This window comes from Mustelus asterias, unplaced genomic scaffold, assembly GCF_964213995.1.
Source record: "Mustelus asterias unplaced genomic scaffold, sMusAst1.hap1.1 HAP1_SCAFFOLD_951, whole genome shotgun sequence".
In the NCBI taxonomy this organism is placed as follows: Eukaryota; Metazoa; Chordata; class Chondrichthyes; order Carcharhiniformes; family Triakidae; genus Mustelus; species Mustelus asterias.
This window is the reverse complement of record NW_027590897.1, coordinates 61,322-81,477: the sequence shown is the minus strand read 5'-3', so window position 1 is coordinate 81,477 and position 20,156 is coordinate 61,322. Positions and strand designations below refer to the sequence as shown.

Genomic DNA, 20,156 nt, shown 5'->3' with positions numbered 1-20,156 from the left:
GAATGGCCTCCTCCAGCTCCTATCTTCTACGTTTCTATGTTAATGTTTTTTTTTTACAGTTCTTTATAAACATTTTTTATATATTGACAAACTCCACAACAGTTTATTGTGCAGGAGGATGTGGGGGCGTGGGGAATTGAGGGAATGGGAATGTTATACATGGATTTTAGTAAGGTGTTTGATAAGGTCCCCCATGGTCGGCTCATGAAGAAAGTGAGGAGGTGTGGGGCAGAGGGAAAGTTGGCCGATTGGATAAGTAACTGGCTGTCTGATCGAAGACAGAGGCTGGTGGTGGATGGAAAATTTTTAGACTGGAGATCAGTTACCAGCGGTGTACCACAGGGATCAGTGCTGGGTCCTCTGCTTCTTGTGAGTTTTATTAATGACTTAGAGGAGGGGGCTGAAGGGTGGATCAGTAAATTTGCTGATGACACCAAGATTGGTGGAGTAGTGGATGAGGTGGAGGGCTGTTGTAGGCTGCAAAGAGACATAGATAGGATGCAAAGCTGGGCTGAAAAATGGCAGATGGAGTTTAACCCTGGTAAGTGCGAGGTGATTCATTTTGGTAGGACTAATTTAAATGTGGATTACAGGGTCAAAGGTAGGGTTCTGAAGACTGTGGAGGAACAGAGAGATCTTGGGGTCCATATCCACAGATCTCTAAAGGTTGCCACTCAAGTGGATAGAGCTGTGAAGAAGGCCTACAGTGTGTTAGCTTTTATTAACAGGGGGTTGGAGTTTAAGAGCTGTGGGGTTATGCTGCAACTGTACAGGACCTTGGTGAGACCACATTTGGAATATTGTGTGCAGTTCTGGTCACCTCACTATAAGAAGGATGTGGAAGCGCTGGAAAGAGTGCAGAGGAGATTTACCAGGATGCTGCCTGGTTTGGAGGGTAGGTCTTATGAGGAATGGTTGAGGGAGCTAGGGCTGTTCTCTCTAGAGCGGAGGAGGCTGAGGGGAGACTTAATTGAGGTTTACAAAATGATGAAGGGGATAGATAGAGTGAACGTTCAAAGACCAGTTCCTCGGGTGGATGTAGCTGTTACTAGGGGGCATAACTATAAGGTTCATGGTGGGAGATATAGGAAGGATATCAGAGGTAGGTTCTTTACGCAGAGAGTGGTTGGGGTGTGGAATGGACTGCCTGCAGTGATAGTGGAGTCAGGCACTTTAGGAACTTTCAAGCGGTTACTGGATAGGCACATGGAGCACACCAGGATGATAGGGAGTGGGATAGCTTGATCTTGGTTTCAGATAAAGCTTGGCACAACATCGTGGGCCGAAGGGCCTGTTCTGTGCTGTACTGTTCTATGTTCTATGTTGCGGGGGAAGGAATATGGGGAGCCGTGTTGCAGGAGTGTGGGTTTGGGAGGAGGGATATTGTGGCTCAGGGTTCTTTGGAGGAGCAGGAATATTTTTCTGGTGAGGCTTTTGGGATGATCGAGGATTTGGCAGATTAGTATCTGAGAATAGCAACATAGGAACATAAGAATTAGGAGCAGAAGTAGGGAAACCTGACAAGGAAGTACTCAGTGAATGGTAGGACATGAGGAAGCGTGTTTGTCCACAGATCTCTGAAAGCGGAAGGTCATGTCACTAGGGTGGTGAAAAAGGCAAATGCGACACTTGCCTTTATCAATCGAGGCGTAGATTACAAAAGAACATAAGAACTAGGAGCAGGAGTGAGCCATCTGGCCCCTCGAGCCTGCTCCGCCATTCAATAAGATCATGGCTGATCTTTTCGTGGACGCAGCTCCACTTACCCGCCCGCTCACCATAACCCTTAATTCCTTTACTGTTCAAAAATCTATCCATCCTTGCCTTAAAAACATTCATTGAGGGAACCTCAACTGGGCAGGGAATTCCACAGATTCACAACCCTTTGTGTGAAGAAGTTCCTCCTCAACTAAGTCCGAAATCTGCTTCCCCTTATTTTGAGGCCATGTCCCCTAGTTCTAGTTTCACCCGCCAGTGGAAACAACCTCCCTGCTTCTATCTTATCTATTCCCTTCATAATCTTACATGTTTCTATAAGATCTCCCCTCATTCTTCTGAATTCCAATCAGTATAGCCCCAGTCTACTCAGTCTCTCCTCATAAGCCAACCCTCTCAACTCCGGAATCAACCGAGTGAACCTCCTCTACACCCCCAGTGAATATTTGAGGGGGCAGTGGGCTTTTAGGGGCAGTTGATATGTTGGCACTGGAGGGGGTGCAGAGGAGATTCACTCGATTGATTCCGGAGTTGAGAGGGTTGGCTTATGAGGAGAGACTGAGTAGACTGGGGCTATACTCATTGGAATTCAGAAGAATGAGGGGAGATCTTATAGAAACATAGAACATAGAAAGCCACAGCACAAACAGGCCCTTCGGCCCACAAGTTGCGCTGATCATATCCCTACCTCTAGGCCTATAACATATAAGATTATGAAGGGAATAGATAAGATAGAAGCAGGGAAGTTGTTTCCACTGGCGGGTGAAACGAGAACTAGGGGGCATGGCCTCAAAATAAGGGAGAGCAAATTTAGGACTGAGTTGAGGAGGAGCTTCTTCACACAAAGGGTTGTGAATCTGTGGAATTCCCTGCCCAGTTGAGGCTCCCTCATTGAATGTTTTTAAGGCAAGGATGGATAGATTGTTGAACGGTAAAGGAATTAAGGGTTATGGTGAGCGGGCGGGTAAGTGGAGCTGAGTCCACGAAAAGATCAGCCATTATCTTATTGAATGGCGGAGCAGGCTCGAGGGGCCAGATGGCTCACTCCTGCTCCTGGTTCTTATGTTCTTGTGATATTTGAGGGAATAGCGAGCTTTTAGGGTCAGTAGATATTTGAGGGTGGGGGAGTGGGGATTTAGGGGGGTGGGTATTTGAGGGGGGGTGGGGATTTAGGGGAGTGGGTATTTGAGGGGGGGCAGTGGGGATTTAGGGGGGGTGGGTATTTGAGGGGGGTGGGGATTTAGGGGAGTGGGTATTTGAGGGGGGGTGGTGGGGATTTAGGGGCGGTGGGTATTTGGGGGGGGGGTGGGGATTTAGGGGCGGTGGATATTTGGTGGGGGGGGTGGGGATTTAGGGGGGTGGGTATTTGAGGGGGGGGTGGTGGGGATTTAGGGCGGTGGGTATTTGGTGGGGGGGTGGGGATTTAGGGGGGTGGGTATTTGAGGGGGGGTGGTGGGGATTTAGGGGGTGGTGGGTATTTGAGGGGGGTGGGGATTTAGGGGGGTGGGTATTTGAGGGGGGGGGTGGGGATTTAGGGGGGTGGGTATTTGACGGGGGGGTGGTGGGGATTTAGGGGGGTGGGTATTTGAGGGGGGTGGGGATTTAGGGGGGGTGGGTATTTGAGGGGGGGGTGGGGATTTAGGGGGGTGGGTATTTGAGGGGGGGGTGGTGGGGATTTAGGGGGTGGTGGGTATTTGAGGGGGGTGGGGATTTAGGGGTGGCGGGTATTTGAGGGGGGTGGGGATTTAGGGGGTGGTGGGTATTTGAGGGGGGTGGGGATTTAGGGGTGGCGGGTATTTGAGGGGGGTGGAGATTTGGGGGGTGGGTATTTGAGGGGGGGGTGGGGATTTAGGGGGGGGGTGGGTATTTGACGGGGGGGTGGTGGGGATTTTGGGGCAGTGGAAATTCGATGGGAGTTGTGGGCTTTTCGGGGCGGTGGATAGTCGAAGGGGGTTGTGGGCAGGATAGTGTGCAGGTGCAGCAAGCGATTCGGATTTGGGGGAAATGGGGAATGTTTATCCCGCGGTTACTGGAGAATATTAATCAGTGCTGGATAATATCCCCTCTGTTTCTGCTGAATCCTGTAGCTCGCTATCCCACTCCGCCTGAAGTCAACATCCTCCCCCCAAGCTATGAAGAAATGGACAGCAAAGGCACAGCAACCATAACCTGCCAGGCCATTGGCTTTCACCCCAGGAACATCCGTTTCGATTGGCTGGTGAATGGGAAAGAGACGAGTTTCATATGGGAGTCCGGAGAGGTGAGGGAGATCGGAGATGGGACCTACACCTTGAACAGCACCCTGAAGATGCCCACCGCAGAATGGGAGGCAGGCTCCAACTTCACCTGTCTCATCAAGCACCTCTCAATCTCAACACCAATCACACGCAGTATCAGCAAGCACGATGGTGAGATGTCCCACAACTTCTTAATTACAGAGTAAACCTGTCCCAGCACTGTCCCCCGCCCCCCCGTCAAACACTCTCAGCACGGGGTTAGATACAGAGGAAAGCTCCCTCTACACTGTCCCCCATCAAACACTCCCAGGACAGGTACAGCACGGGGTTAGATACAGAGTAAAGCTCCCTCTACACTGTCCCCCATCAAACACTCTCAGGACAGGTACAGCACGGGGTTAGATACAGAGTAAAGCTCCCTCTACACTGTCCCCATCAAACACTCCCAGGACAGGTACAGCACGGGGTTAGACACAGAGTAAAGCTCCCTCTACACTGTCCCCCATCAAACACACCCAGGACAGGTACAGCACGGGGTTAGATACAGAGTAAAGCTCCCTCTACACTGTCCCCCCATCAAACACTCCCAGGACAGGTACAGCACGGGGGTAGATACAGAGTAAAGCTCCCTCTACACTGTCCCCCACCAAACACTCCCAGGACAGGTACAGCACGGGGTTAGATACAGAGTAAAGCTCCCTCTACACTGTCCCCCATCAAACACTCCCAGGACAGGTACAGCACGGGGTTAGATACAGAGTAAAGCTCCCTCTACACTGTCCCCATCAAACACTCCCAGGACAGGTACAGCACGGGGTTAGATACAGAGTAAAGCTCCCTCTACACTGTCCCCCATCAAACACTCTCAGGACAGGTACAGCACGGGGTTAGATACAGAGTAAAGCTCCCTCTACACTGTCCCCCATCAAACACTCCCAGGACAGGTACAGCACGGGGTTAGATACAGAGTAAAGCTCCCTCTACACTGTCCCCATCAAACACTCCCAGGACAGGTACAGCACGGGGTTAGATACAGAGTAAAGCTCCCTCTACACTGTCCCCATCAAACACTCCCAGGACAGGTACAGCACGGGGTTAGATACAGAGTAAAGCTCCCTCTACACTGTCCCCCACCAAACACTCCCAGGACAGGTACAGCACGGGGTTAGATACAGAGTAAAGCTCCCTCTACACTGTCCCCCATCAAACACTCCCAGGACAGGTACAGCACGGGGTTAGATACAGAGTAAAGCTCCCTCTACACTGTCCCCATCAAACACTCCCAGGACAGGTACAGCACGGGGTTAGATACAGAGTAAAGCTCCCTCTACACTGTCCCCATCAAACACTCCCAGGACAGGTACAGCACGGGGTTAGATACAGAGTAAAGCTCCCTCTACACTGTCCCCCACCAAACACTCCCAGGACAGGTACAGCACGGGGTTAGATACAGAGTAAAGCTCCCTTTACACTGTCCCCATCAAACACTCCCAGGACAGGTACAGCACGGGGCTAGATACAGAGTAAAGCTCCCTCTACACTGTCCCCCATCAAACACTCCCAGGACAGGTACAGCACGGGGTTAGATACAGAGTAAAGCTCCCTCTACACTGTCCCCCATCAAACACTCCCAGGACAGGTACAGCACGGGGTTAGATACAGAGTAAAGCTCCCTCTACACTGTCCCCATCAAACACTCCCAGGAAAGCTACAGCACGGGTTAGATACAGAGTAAAGCTCCCTCTACACTGTCCCCATCAAACACTCCCAGGACAGGTACAGCACGGGGTTAGATAGAGAGTAAAGCTCCCTCTACACTGTCCCCCATCAAACACTCCCAGGACAGGTACAGCACGGGGTTAGATACAGAGTAAAGCTCCCTCCACACAGTCCCCATCAAACACTCCCAGGACAGGTACATCACGGGGTTAGATACAGAGTAAAGCTCCCTCTAACCTGTCCCCATCAAACACTCCCAGGAAAGCTACAGCACGGGGTTAGATACAGAGTAAAGCTCCCTCTACACTGTCCCCATCAAACACTCCCAGGACAGGTACAGCACGGGGTTAGATACAGAGTAAAGCTCCCTTTACACTGTCCCCATCAAACACTCCCAGGACAGGTACAGCACGGGGTTAGATACAGAGTAAAGCTCCCTCAACACTGTCCCCCCCATCAAACACTCCCAGGACAGGTACAGCACGGGGTTAGATACAGAGTAAAGCTCCCTCTACACTGTCCCCATCAAACACTCCCAGGAAAGCTACAGCACGGGTTAGATACAGAGTAAAGCTCCCTCTACACTGTCCCCATCAAACACTCCCAGGACAGGTACAGCACGGGGTTAGATAGAGAGTAAAGCTCCCTCCACACTGTCCCCATCAAACACTCCCAGGACAGGTACAGCACGGGGTTAGATGGAGAGTAAAGCTCCCTCTACACTGTCCCCATCAAACACTCCCAGGACAGGTACATCACGGGGTTAGATACAGAGTAAAGCTCCCTCTAACCTGTCCCCATCAAACACTCCCAGGAAAGCTACAGCACGGGTTAGATACAGAGTAAAGCTCCCTCTACACTGTCCCCATCAAACACTCCCAGGAAAGCTACAGCACGGGTTAGATACAGAGTAAAGCTCCCTCTACACTGTCCCCATCAAACACTCCCAGGACAGGTACAGCACGGGGTTAGATAGAGAGTAAAGCTCCCTCCACACTGTCCCCATCAAACACTCCCAGGACAGGTACAGCACGGGGTTAGATAGAGAGTAAAGCTCCCTCTACACTGTCCCCATCAAACACTCCCAGGACAGGTACATAGAACATAGAACATAGAACATAACAGCGCAGAACAGGCCCTTCGGCCCACGATGTTGCACCGACCAGTTAAAAAAAAACTGTGACCCTCCAACCTAAACCAATTTCTTTTCGTCCATGAACCTATCTACGGATCTCTTAAACGCCCCCAAACTAGGCGCATTTACTACTGATGCTGGCAGGGCATTCCAATCCCTCACCACCCTCTGGGTAAAGAACCTACCCCTGACATCGGTTCTATAACTACCCCCCCTCAATTTAAAGCCATGCCCCCTCGTGCTGGATTTCTCCATCAGAGGAAAAAGGCTATCACTATCCACCCTATCTAAACCTCTAATCATCTTATATGTTTCAATAAGATCCCCTCTTAGCCGCCGCCTTTCCAGCGAAAACAATCCCAAATCCCTCAGCCTCTCCTCATAGGATCTCCCCTCCATACCAGGCAACATCCTGGTAAACCTCCTCTGCACCCTCTCCAAAGCCTCCACATCCTTCCTGTAATGTGGGGACCAGAACTGCACACAGTACTCCAAGTGCGGCCGCACCAGAGTTGTGTACAGTTGCAACATAACGCTACGACTCCTAAATTCAATCCCCCTACCAATAAACGCCAAGACACCATATGCCTTCTTAACAACCTTATCTACTTGATTCCCAACTTTCAGGGATCTATGCACACATACACCTAGATCCCTCTGCTCCTCCACACTATTCAAAGTCCTCCCGTTAGCCCTATACTCAACACATCTGTTATTCCTACCAAAGTGAATTACCTCACACTTCTCCGCATTAAACTCCATCCGCCACCTCTCGGCCCAACTTTGCAACCTGTCTAAGTCTTCCTGCAAACTACGACACCCTTCCTCACTGTCTACCACACCACCGACTTTGGTGTCATCAGCAAATTTGCTAATCCACCCAACTATACCCTCATCCAGATCATTAATAAATATTACAAACAGCAGTGGCCCCAAAACAGATCCCTGAGGTACACCACTTGTAACCGCACTCCATGATGAATATTTACTATCAACCACCACCCTCTGTTTCCTATCCGCTAGCCAATTCCTGATCCAATTTCCTAGATCACCCCCAATCCCATACATCTGCATTTTCTGCAGAAGCCTACCATGGTGAACCTTATCAAACGCCTTACTAAAATCCATATATACCACGTCCACTGCCTTGCCCCCATCCACCTCCTTGGTCACTTTCTCAAAAAACTCAATAAGGTTAGTAAGGCACGACCTACCTGCCACAAAACCATGCTGACTATCACCTATCAATTCATTACTCTCCAAATAACTATAAATCCTATCCCTTATAATTTTTTCCAACATCTTGCCGACAACAGAAGTGAGACTCACCGGTCTATAATTCCCGGGGAAGTCTCTGTTCCCCTTCTTAAACAATGGGACAACATTCGCTAACCTCCAATCTTCTGGTACTATACCAGAGGCCAACGACGACCTGAAGATCAGAGCCAGAGGCTCTGCAATCACTTCTCTTGCCTCCCAGAGAATCCTTGGATAAATCCCATCCGGACCAGGGGATTTATCTATTTTCAGACCCTCCAGAATATCCTGCACATCCTCCTTATCAACTGTAATACTGTCTATTCTACTCCCTTGCAACCCAGTGTCCTCCTCAGCTATATTCATGTCCCCTTGCGTGAACACCGAAGAGAAATATTGGTTCAATGCTTCACCAATCTCCTCCGGTTCCACACATAACTTCCCTCTGCCATCTATAACTGGCCCTAAACTTGCCCTAACCAACCTTCTGTTCTTGACATACCTATAGAACGCCTTAGGATTCTCTTTAACCCTATCCGCCAAAGTCTTCTCATGTCCCCTTTTAGCCCTTCTAAGCTCGCTCTTCAACTCCCTCTTAGCCAATCTAAAGCTTTCTAGTGCACTACCCGAGTGCTCACGTCTCATCCGAACATAAGCCTCCTTTTTCTTTTTAACCAACAAAGAAACTTTTTTGGTGCACCACGGTTCCCTAGCCCTACCAATTCCTCCTTGCCTGACAGGGACATACCTATCACAGACTCGCAGTAGCTGCTCCTTGAAAAAACTCCACATGTCGGACGTTCCCAGTCCCTGTAATCTCCTAGTCCAACCTATGTTTCCTAATTCTCTCCTAATAGCCTCATAATTACCCTTCCCCCAGCTAAAACCACTGGCCCGAGGTTCATGCCTATCCCTTTCCATCACTAAGGTGAACGTAACCGAATTGTGGTCACTATCACCAAAATGCACACCAACTTCCAAGTCTAGCACCTGGTCTGGCTCATTTCCCAGCACCAGATCCAATATAGCCTCACCTCTAGTTGGCCTGTCTACATACTGAGTCAAAAAACCTTCCTGCACGCTTTGAACAAAAACTGACCCCTCTAACGAGCTAGAGCTATAACAATTCCAGTCAATATTAGTCAAGTTAAAATCCCCCATAACAATTGCCCTATTACTTTCACTCCTAAGCAGGATTGACTCCGCAATCCTTTCCTCAACCTCTCTAGAACTTTTAGGAGGTCTATAAAAGAACCCCGGGACCTGCAGCATCCATTCCTGCCCCTGCTCTATCCATGTCTCTGAAATAGCCACAACATCGAAGTCCCAGGTACTGATCCACGCTGCAAGTTCACCCACTTTATTGCGAATACTCCTGGCATTGAAGTATACACATTTCAAACCCTGCTCCACCCCACCTCTGCAATGCCGTGCATTGCAGTCCCCATCCATGCATCCCTCACTTTCAGCCCCACTACTCAGGATCCCTCCCCCCCCCCGAATCAGTTTAAACCTCCCTGCATGGCCTTAGCAAATTTACCCCCCAGGATATTGGTCCCCTTCTGATTAAGGTGTAGACCATCCTTCTCATAGAGGTCACACCTTCCCCAGTACGAGCCCCAATTGCTTAAGTACCTGAACCCCTCCCTCCTGCACCATCCCCTCAGCCATGAATTCAAACCTTCCCTCTCCCTATTCCTCTCTAAACTATCCCGTGGTACAGGCAAGAGTCCAGAGATAACCACTCTGTCAGTCTTGGCCTTTAGTTTCCACCCCAACTCCATAAATCCCTGCCTAATATCCCCTTCCCCTATCCTCCCTATGTCGTGTGTCCCCACATGTACAATAACTTGTGGTTTATCTCCCTCCCCCCTAAGAGTCCTGAATACCCTGTCAGACACATCCCGGACCCCAGCCCCTGGTAGGCAACACACCAACCCTGAGTCCCTACCTTTAGTTCCGACCCTCCTATCTGTCCCCTTAATTGTGGAGTCCCCAATCACAAGGCCCAGTCTTTTACAGCCCCTAACCACCTGAGCTTTCTCACTCGGCTCACCCCCAGAGATCTGCTCTCTATGCTCAGTTGATTCCTCCTCAACTGTAGCGTCCAGCACCGAAAACCTATTATGGAGGGGAACCGCCCCAGGGGATTGTCTTCCCGATTGCTTCTTACCCCTCCTCCTGGCATTGACCCAAGCCTCATTTCTAGGAGTTACTATTTCTCTATAACTCCTATCAACTTCCACCTCCGCCTCCCGAATTATGCGGAGTTCCTCTACCTCCCCCTCCAGCTCCTTTACACGCTCCTCCAGAAGCTGCAATCTAATGCACTTCTTACAACTAAAATCTCCTGAAACACTACTGGATTTCCTCACCACATACATCCCACAGGAGATGCAGCATACTGCCTGAACTGCCATCCCTGAAGCCATTACCAGCAAGAAAAAAAGAAAACAAAAAACTTCCCCACACTTATAATTAGGTTAGAGGAGGATGGAAGGGTGGGATCCTCTACCAGTGTAGAGGATCGGGTATCTCCTCTGCACCAATTTATAGGGCTAGGGGCCCGAGAGAAAAAAAAAACTACTACTGAGGGGGAACCACCCAGGTAACTGACTTTTAAAGTTAAAATAAAAACCCTTCCCAGACTCCTTTGCTGCCCACTTCTAGTTTTCACTTTAAACTTGAAAAACTGCTGTTAAAGTAAAGGCCAAAAAAATACACACACTAGCTGACTAATTAAATAAATAAACAATTCAATTAATCCAATTAATCTCTTACCAGCACTGCTGCTTTTCAATCACCCCTCTCAGCTTGCTCCAGTGGATCAATGAGGGGTTAGATACATCACGGGGTTAGATACAGAGTAAAGCTCCCTCTAACCTGTCCCCATCAAACACTCCCAGGAAAGCTACAGCACGGGGTTAGATACAGAGTAAAGCTCCCTCTACACTGTCCCCCCATCAAACACTCCCAGGACAGGTACAGCACGGGGTTAGATACAGAGTAAAGCTCCCTCTACCCTGTCCCCATCAAACCCTCCCAGGACAGGTACAGCACGGGGTTAGATACAGAGTAAAGCTCCCTCTACCCTGTCCCCATCAAACACTCCCAGGAAAGCTACAGCACGGGGTTAGATACAGAGTAAAGCTCCCTCTACACTGTCCCCATCAAACCCTCCCAGGACAGGTACAGCACGGGGTTAGACACAGAGTAAAGCTCCCTCTACACTGTCCCCCATCAAACACACCCAGGACAGGTACAGCACGGGGTTAGATACAGAGTAAAGCTCCCTCTACACTGTCCCCCCATCAAACACTCCCAGGACAGGTACAGCACGGGGGTAGATACAGAGTAAAGCTCCCTCTACACTGCCCCCATCAAACACTCCCAGGACAGGTACAGCACGGGGTTAGATACAGAGTAAAGCTCCCTCTACACTGTCCCCATCAAACCCTCCCAGGACAGGTACAGCACGGGGTTAGACACAGAGTAAAGCTCCCTCTACACTGTCCCCCATCAAACACACCCAGGACAGGTACAGCACGGGGTTAGATACAGAGTAAAGCTCCCTCTACACTGTCCCCCCATCAAACACTCCCAGGACAGGTACAGCACGGGGTTAGATACAGAGTAAAGCTCCCTCTACCCTGTCCCCATCAAACACTCCCAGGAAAGCTACAGCACGGGGTTAGATACAGAGTAAAGCTCCCTCTACACTGTCCCCATCAAACCCTCCCAGGACAGGTACAGCACGGGGTTAGATACAGAGTAAAGCTCCCTCTACCCTGTCCCCATCAAACACTCCCAGGAAAGCTACAGCACGGGGTTAGATACAGAGTAAAGCTCCCTCTACACTGTCCCCATCAAACCCTCCCAGGACAGGTACAGCACGGGGTTAGACACAGAGTAAAGCTCCCTCTACACTGTCCCCCATCAAACACACCCAGGACAGGTACAGCACGGGGTTAGATACAGAGTAAAGCTCCCTCTACACTGTCCCCCCATCAAACACTCCCAGGACAGGTACAGCACGGGGGTAGATACAGAGTAAAGCTCCCTCTACACTGCCCCCATCAAACACTCCCAGGACAGGTACAGCACGGGGTTAGATACAGAGTAAAGCTCCCTCTACACTGTCCCCATCAAACCCTCCCAGGACAGGTACAGCACGGGGTTAGACACAGAGTAAAGCTCCCTCTACACTGTCCCCCATCAAACACACCCAGGACAGGTACAGCACGGGGTTAGATACAGAGTAAAGCTCCCTCTACACTGTCCCCCCATCAAACACTCCCAGGACAGGTACAGCACGGGGTTAGATACAGAGTAAAGCTCCCTCTACCCTGTCCCCATCAAACACTCCCAGGAAAGCTACAGCACGGGGTTAGATACAGAGTAAAGCTCCCTCTACACTGTCCCCATCAAACCCTCCCAGGACAGGTACAGCACGGGGTTAGATACAGAGTAAAGCTCCCTCTACCCTGTCCCCATCAAACACTCCCAGGAAAGCTACAGCACGGGGTTAGATACAGAGTAAAGCTCCCTCTACACTGTCCCCATCAAACCCTCCCAGGACAGGTACAGCACGGGGTTAGACACAGAGTAAAGCTCCCTCTACACTGTCCCCCATCAAACACACCCAGGACAGGTACAGCACGGGGTTAGATACAGAGTAAAGCTCCCTCTACACTGTCCCCCCATCAAACACTCCCAGGACAGGTACAGCACGGGGGTAGATACAGAGTAAAGCTCCCTCTACACTGCCCCCATCAAACACTCCCAGGACAGGTACAGCACGGGGTTAGATACAGAGTAAAGCTCCCTCTACACTGTCCCCATCAAACCCTCCCAGGACAGGTACAGCACGGGGTTAGACACAGAGTAAAGCTCCCTCTACACTGTCCCCCATCAAACACACCCAGGACAGGTACAGCACGGGGTTAGATACAGAGTAAAGCTCCCTCTACACTGTCCCCCCATCAAACACTCCCAGGACAGGTACAGCACGGGGTTAGATACAGAGTAAAGCTCCCTCTACCCTGTCCCCATCAAACACTCCCAGGAAAGCTACAGCACGGGGTTAGATACAGAGTAAAGCTCCCTCTACACTGTCCCCATCAAACCCTCCCAGGACAGGTACAGCACGGGGTTAGATACAGAGTAAAGCTCCCTCTACCCTGTCCCCATCAAACACTCCCAGGAAAGCTACAGCACGGGGTTAGATACAGAGTAAAGCTCCCTCTACACTGTCCCCATCAAACCCTCCCAGGACAGGTACAGCACGGGGTTAGACACAGAGTAAAGCTCCCTCTACACTGTCCCCCATCAAACACACCCAGGACAGGTACAGCACGGGGTTAGATACAGAGTAAAGCTCCCTCTACACTGTCCCCCCATCAAACACTCCCAGGACAGGTACAGCACGGGGGTAGATACAGAGTAAAGCTCCCTCTACACTGCCCCCATCAAACACTCCCAGGACAGGTACAGCACGGGGTTAGATACAGAGTAAAGCTCCCTCTACACTGTCCCCATCAAACCCTCCCAGGACAGGTACAGCACGGGGTTAGACACAGAGTAAAGCTCCCTCTACACTGTCCCCCATCAAACACACCCAGGACAGGTACAGCACGGGGTTAGATACAGAGTAAAGCTCCCTCTACACTGTCCCCCCATCAAACACTCCCAGGACAGGTACAGCACGGGGTTAGATACAGAGTAAAGCTCCCTCTACCCTGTCCCCATCAAACACTCCCAGGAAAGCTACAGCACGGGGTTAGATACAGAGTAAAGCTCCCTCTACACTGTCCCCATCAAACCCTCCCAGGACAGGTACAGCACGGGGTTAGATACAGAGTAAAGCTCCCTCTACCCTGTCCCCATCAAACACTCCCAGGAAAGCTACAGCACGGGGTTAGATACAGAGTAAAGCTCCCTCTACACTGTCCCCATCAAACCCTCCCAGGACAGGTACAGCACGGGGTTAGACACAGAGTAAAGCTCCCTCTACACTGTCCCCCATCAAACACACCCAGGACAGGTACAGCACGGGGTTAGATACAGAGTAAAGCTCCCTCTACACTGTCCCCCCATCAAACACTCCCAGGACAGGTACAGCACGGGGGTAGATACAGAGTAAAGCTCCCTCTACACTGCCCCCATCAAACACTCCCAGGACAGGTACAGCACGGGGTTAGATACAGAGTAAAGCTCCCTCTACACTGTCCCCATCAAACCCTCCCAGGACAGGTACAGCACGGGGTTAGACACAGAGTAAAGCTCCCTCTACACTGTCCCCCATCAAACACACCCAGGACAGGTACAGCACGGGGTTAGATACAGAGTAAAGCTCCCTCTACACTGTCCCCCCATCAAACACTCCCAGGACAGGTACAGCACGGGGTTAGATACAGAGTAAAGCTCCCTCTACCCTGTCCCCATCAAACACTCCCAGGAAAGCTACAGCACGGGGTTAGATACAGAGTAAAGCTCCCTCTACACTGTCCCCATCAAACCCTCCCAGGACAGGTACAGCACGGGGTTAGATACAGAGTAAAGCTCCCTCTACCCTGTCCCCATCAAACACTCCCAGGAAAGCTACAGCACGGGGTTAGATACAGAGTAAAGCTCCCTCTACACTGTCCCCATCAAACCCTCCCAGGACAGGTACAGCACGGGGTTAGACACAGAGTAAAGCTCCCTCTACACTGTCCCCCATCAAACACACCCAGGACAGGTACAGCACGGGGTTAGATACAGAGTAAAGCTCCCTCTACACTGTCCCCCCATCAAACACTCCCAGGACAGGTACAGCACGGGGGTAGATACAGAGTAAAGCTCCCTCTACACTGCCCCCATCAAACACTCCCAGGACAGGTACAGCACGGGGTTAGATACAGAGTAAAGCTCCCTCTACACTGTCCCCATCAAACCCTCCCAGGACAGGTACAGCACGGGGTTAGACACAGAGTAAAGCTCCCTCTACACTGTCCCCCATCAAACACACCCAGGACAGGTACAGCACGGGGTTAGATACAGAGTAAAGCTCCCTCTACACTGTCCCCCCATCAAACACTCCCAGGACAGGTACAGCACGGGGTTAGATACAGAGTAAAGCTCCCTCTACCCTGTCCCCATCAAACACTCCCAGGAAAGCTACAGCACGGGGTTAGATACAGAGTAAAGCTCCCTCTACACTGTCCCCATCAAACCCTCCCAGGACAGGTACAGCACGGGGTTAGATACAGAGTAAAGCTCCCTCTACCCTGTCCCCATCAAACACTCCCAGGAAAGCTACAGCACGGGGTTAGATACAGAGTAAAGCTCCCTCTACACTGTCCCCATCAAACCCTCCCAGGACAGGTACAGCACGGGGTTAGACACAGAGTAAAGCTCCCTCTACACTGTCCCCCATCAAACACACCCAGGACAGGTACAGCACGGGGTTAGATACAGAGTAAAGCTCCCTCTACACTGTCCCCCCATCAAACACTCCCAGGACAGGTACAGCACGGGGGTAGATACAGAGTAAAGCTCCCTCTACACTGCCCCCATCAAACACTCCCAGGACAGGTACAGCACGGGGTTAGATACAGAGTAAAGCTCCCTCTACACTGTCCCCATCAAACCCTCCCAGGACAGGTACAGCACGGGGTTAGACACAGAGTAAAGCTCCCTCTACACTGTCCCCCATCAAACACACCCAGGACAGGTACAGCACGGGGTTAGATACAGAGTAAAGCTCCCTCTACACTGTCCCCCCATCAAACACTCCCAGGACAGGTACAGCACGGGGTTAGATACAGAGTAAAGCTCCCTCTACCCTGTCCCCATCAAACACTCCCAGGAAAGCTACAGCACGGGGTTAGATACAGAGTAAAGCTCCCTCTACACTGTCCCCATCAAACCCTCCCAGGACAGGTACAGCACGGGGTTAGATACAGAGTAAAGCTCCCTCTACCCTGTCCCCATCAAACACTCCCAGGAAAGCTACAGCACGGGGTTAGATACAGAGTAAAGCTCCCTCTACACTGTCCCCATCAAACCCTCCCAGGACAGGTACAGCACGGGGTTAGACACAGAGTAAAGCTCCCTCTACACTGTCCCCCATCAAACACACCCAGGACAGGTACAGCACGGGGTTAGATACAGAGTAAAGCTCCCTCTACACTGTCCCCCCATCAAACACTCCCAGGACAGGTACAGCACGGGGGTAGATACAGAGTAAAGCTCCCTCTACACTGCCCCCATCAAACACTCCCAGGACAGGTACAGCACGGGGTTAGATACAGAGTAAAGCTCCCTCTACACTGTCCCCATCAAACCCTCCCAGGACAGGTACAGCACGGGGTTAGACACAGAGTAAAGCTCCCTCTACACTGTCCCCCATCAAACACACCCAGGACAGGTACAGCACGGGGTTAGATACAGAGTAAAGCTCCCTCTACACTGTCCCCCCATCAAACACTCCCAGGACAGGTACAGCACGGGGTTAGATACAGAGTAAAGCTCCCTCTACCCTGTCCCCATCAAACACTCCCAGGAAAGCTACAGCACGGGGTTAGATACAGAGTAAAGCTCCCTCTACACTGTCCCCATCAAACCCTCCCAGGACAGGTACAGCACGGGGTTAGATACAGAGTAAAGCTCCCTCTACCCTGTCCCCATCAAACACTCCCAGGAAAGCTACAGCACGGGGTTAGATACAGAGTAAAGCTCCCTCTACACTGTCCCCATCAAACCCTCCCAGGACAGGTACAGCACGGGGTTAGACACAGAGTAAAGCTCCCTCTACACTGTCCCCCATCAAACACACCCAGGACAGGTACAGCACGGGGTTAGATACAGAGTAAAGCTCCCTCTACACTGTCCCCCCATCAAACACTCCCAGGACAGGTACAGCACGGGGGTAGATACAGAGTAAAGCTCCCTCTACACTGCCCCCATCAAACACTCCCAGGACAGGTACAGCACGGGGTTAGATACAGAGTAAAGCTCCCTCTACACTGTCCCCATCAAACCCTCCCAGGACAGGTACAGCACGGGGTTAGACACAGAGTAAAGCTCCCTCTACACTGTCCCCCATCAAACACACCCAGGACAGGTACAGCACGGGGTTAGATACAGAGTAAAGCTCCCTCTACACTGTCCCCCCATCAAACACTCCCAGGACAGGTACAGCACGGGGTTAGATACAGAGTAAAGCTCCCTCTACCCTGTCCCCATCAAACACTCCCAGGAAAGCTACAGCACGGGGTTAGATACAGAGTAAAGCTCCCTCTACACTGTCCCCATCAAACCCTCCCAGGACAGGTACAGCACGGGGTTAGATACAGAGTAAAGCTCCCTCTACCCTGTCCCCATCAAACACTCCCAGGAAAGCTACAGCACGGGGTTAGATACAGAGTAAAGCTCCCTCTACACTGTCCCCATCAAACCCTCCCAGGACAGGTACAGCACGGGGTTAGACACAGAGTAAAGCTCCCTCTACACTGTCCCCCATCAAACACACCCAGGACAGGTACAGCACGGGGTTAGATACAGAGTAAAGCTCCCTCTACACTGTCCCCCCATCAAACACTCCCAGGACAGGTACAGCACGGGGGTAGATACAGAGTAAAGCTCCCTCTACACTGCCCCCATCAAACACTCCCAGGACAGGTACAGCACGGGGTTAGATACAGAGTAAAGCTCCCTCTACACTGTCCCCATCAAACCCTCCCAGGACAGGTACAGCACGGGGTTAGACACAGAGTAAAGCTCCCTCTACACTGTCCCCCATCAAACACACCCAGGACAGGTACAGCACGGGGTTAGATACAGAGTAAAGCTCCCTCTACACTGTCCCCCCATCAAACACTCCCAGGACAGGTACAGCACGGGGTTAGATACAGAGTAAAGCTCCCTCTACCCTGTCCCCATCAAACACTCCCAGGAAAGCTACAGCACGGGGTTAGATACAGAGTAAAGCTCCCTCTACACTGTCCCCATCAAACCCTCCCAGGACAGGTACAGCACGGGGTTAGATACAGAGTAAAGCTCCCTCTACCCTGTCCCCATCAAACACTCCCAGGAAAGCTACAGCACGGGGTTAGATACAGAGTAAAGCTCCCTCTACACTGTCCCCATCAAACCCTCCCAGGACAGGTACAGCACGGGGTTAGACACAGAGTAAAGCTCCCTCTACACTGTCCCCCATCAAACACACCCAGGACAGGTACAGCACGGGGTTAGATACAGAGTAAAGCTCCCTCTACACTGTCCCCCCATCAAACACTCCCAGGACAGGTACAGCACGGGGGTAGATACAGAGTAAAGCTCCCTCTACACTGCCCCCATCAAACACTCCCAGGACAGGTACAGCACGGGGTTAGATACAGAGTAAAGCTCCCTCTACACTGTCCCCATCAAACCCTCCCAGGACAGGTACAGCACGGGGTTAGACACAGAGTAAAGCTCCCTCTACACTGTCCCCCATCAAACACACCCAGGACAGGTACAGCACGGGGTTAGATACAGAGTAAAGCTCCCTCTACACTGTCCCCCCATCAAACACTCCCAGGACAGGTACAGCACGGGGTTAGATACAGAGTAAAGCTCCCTCTACCCTGTCCCCATCAAACACTCCCAGGAAAGCTACAGCACGGGGTTAGATACAGAGTAAAGCTCCCTCTACACTGTCCCCATCAAACCCTCCCAGGACAGGTACAGCACGGGGTTAGATACAGAGTAAAGCTCCCTCTACCCTGTCCCCATCAAACACTCCCAGGAAAGCTACAGCACGGGGTTAGATACAGAGTAAAGCTCCCTCTACACTGTCCCCATCAAACCCTCCCAGGACAGGTACAGCACGGGGTTAGACACAGAGTAAAGCTCCCTCTACACTGTCCCCCATCAAACACACCCAGGACAGGTACAGCACGGGGTTAGATACAGAGTAAAGCTCCCTCTACACTGTCCCCCCATCAAACACTCCCAGGACAGGTACAGCACGGGGGTAGATACAGAGTAAAGCTCCCTCTACACTGCCCCCATCAAACACTCCCAGGACAGGTACAGCACGGGGTTAGATACAGAGTAAAGCTCCCTCTACACTGTCCCCATCAAACCCTCCCAGGACAGGTACAGCACGGGGTTAGACACAGAGTAAAGCTCCCTCTACACTGTCCCCCATCAAACACACCCAGGACAGGTACAGCACGGGGTTAGATACAGAGTAAAGCTCCCTCTACACTGTCCCCCCATCAAACACTCCCAGGACAGGTACAGCACGGGGTTAGATACAGAGTAAAGCTCCCTCTACCCTGTCCCCATCAAACACTCCCAGGAAAGCTACAGCACGGGGTTAGATACAGAGTAAAGCTCCCTCTACACTGTCCCCATCAAACCCTCCCAGGACAGGTACAGCACGGGGTTAGATACAGAGTAAAGCTCCCTCTACCCTGTCCCCATCAAACACTCCCAGGAAAGCTACAGCACGGGGTTAGATACAGAGTAAAGCTCCCTCTACACTGTCCCCATCAAACCCTCCCAGGACAGGTACAGCACGGGGTTAGACACAGAGTAAAGCTCCCTCTACACTGTCCCCCATCAAACACACCCAGGACAGGTACAGCACGGGGTTAGATACAGAGTAAAGCTCCCTCTACACTGTCCCCCCATCAAACACTCCCAGGACAGGTACAGCACGGGGGTAGATACAGAGTAAAGCTCCCTCTACACTGCCCCCATCAAACACTCCCAGGACAGGTACAGCACGGGGTTAGATACAGAGTAAAGCTCCCTCTACACTGTCCCCATCAAACCCTCCCAGGACAGGTACAGCACGGGGTTAGACACAGAGTAAAGCTCCCTCTACACTGTCCCCCATCAAACACACCCAGGACAGGTACAGCACGGGGTTAGATACAGAGTAAAGCTCCCTCTACACTGTCCCCCCATCAAACACTCCCAGGACAGGTACAGCACGGGGTTAGATACAGAGTAAAGCTCCCTCTACCCTGTCCCCATCAAACACTCCCAGGAAAGCTACAGCACGGGGTTAGATACAGAGTAAAGCTCCCTCTACACTGTCCCCATCAAACCCTCCC

General features: G+C 51.4%; 1 gene segment (V, D, J or C); it reads left to right on the top strand.

Moving 5' to 3' along the window:
• Positions 1-20,156, top strand: part of LOC144487654 (Ig mu chain C region secreted form-like) — a 68,194-nt gene that overhangs the window by 16,357 nt on the left and 31,681 nt on the right. Inside the window, 1 exon segment of the C gene segment in view lies at positions 3,804-4,124. Within this exon segment, the coding sequence occupies positions 3,804-4,124 (321 nt within the window).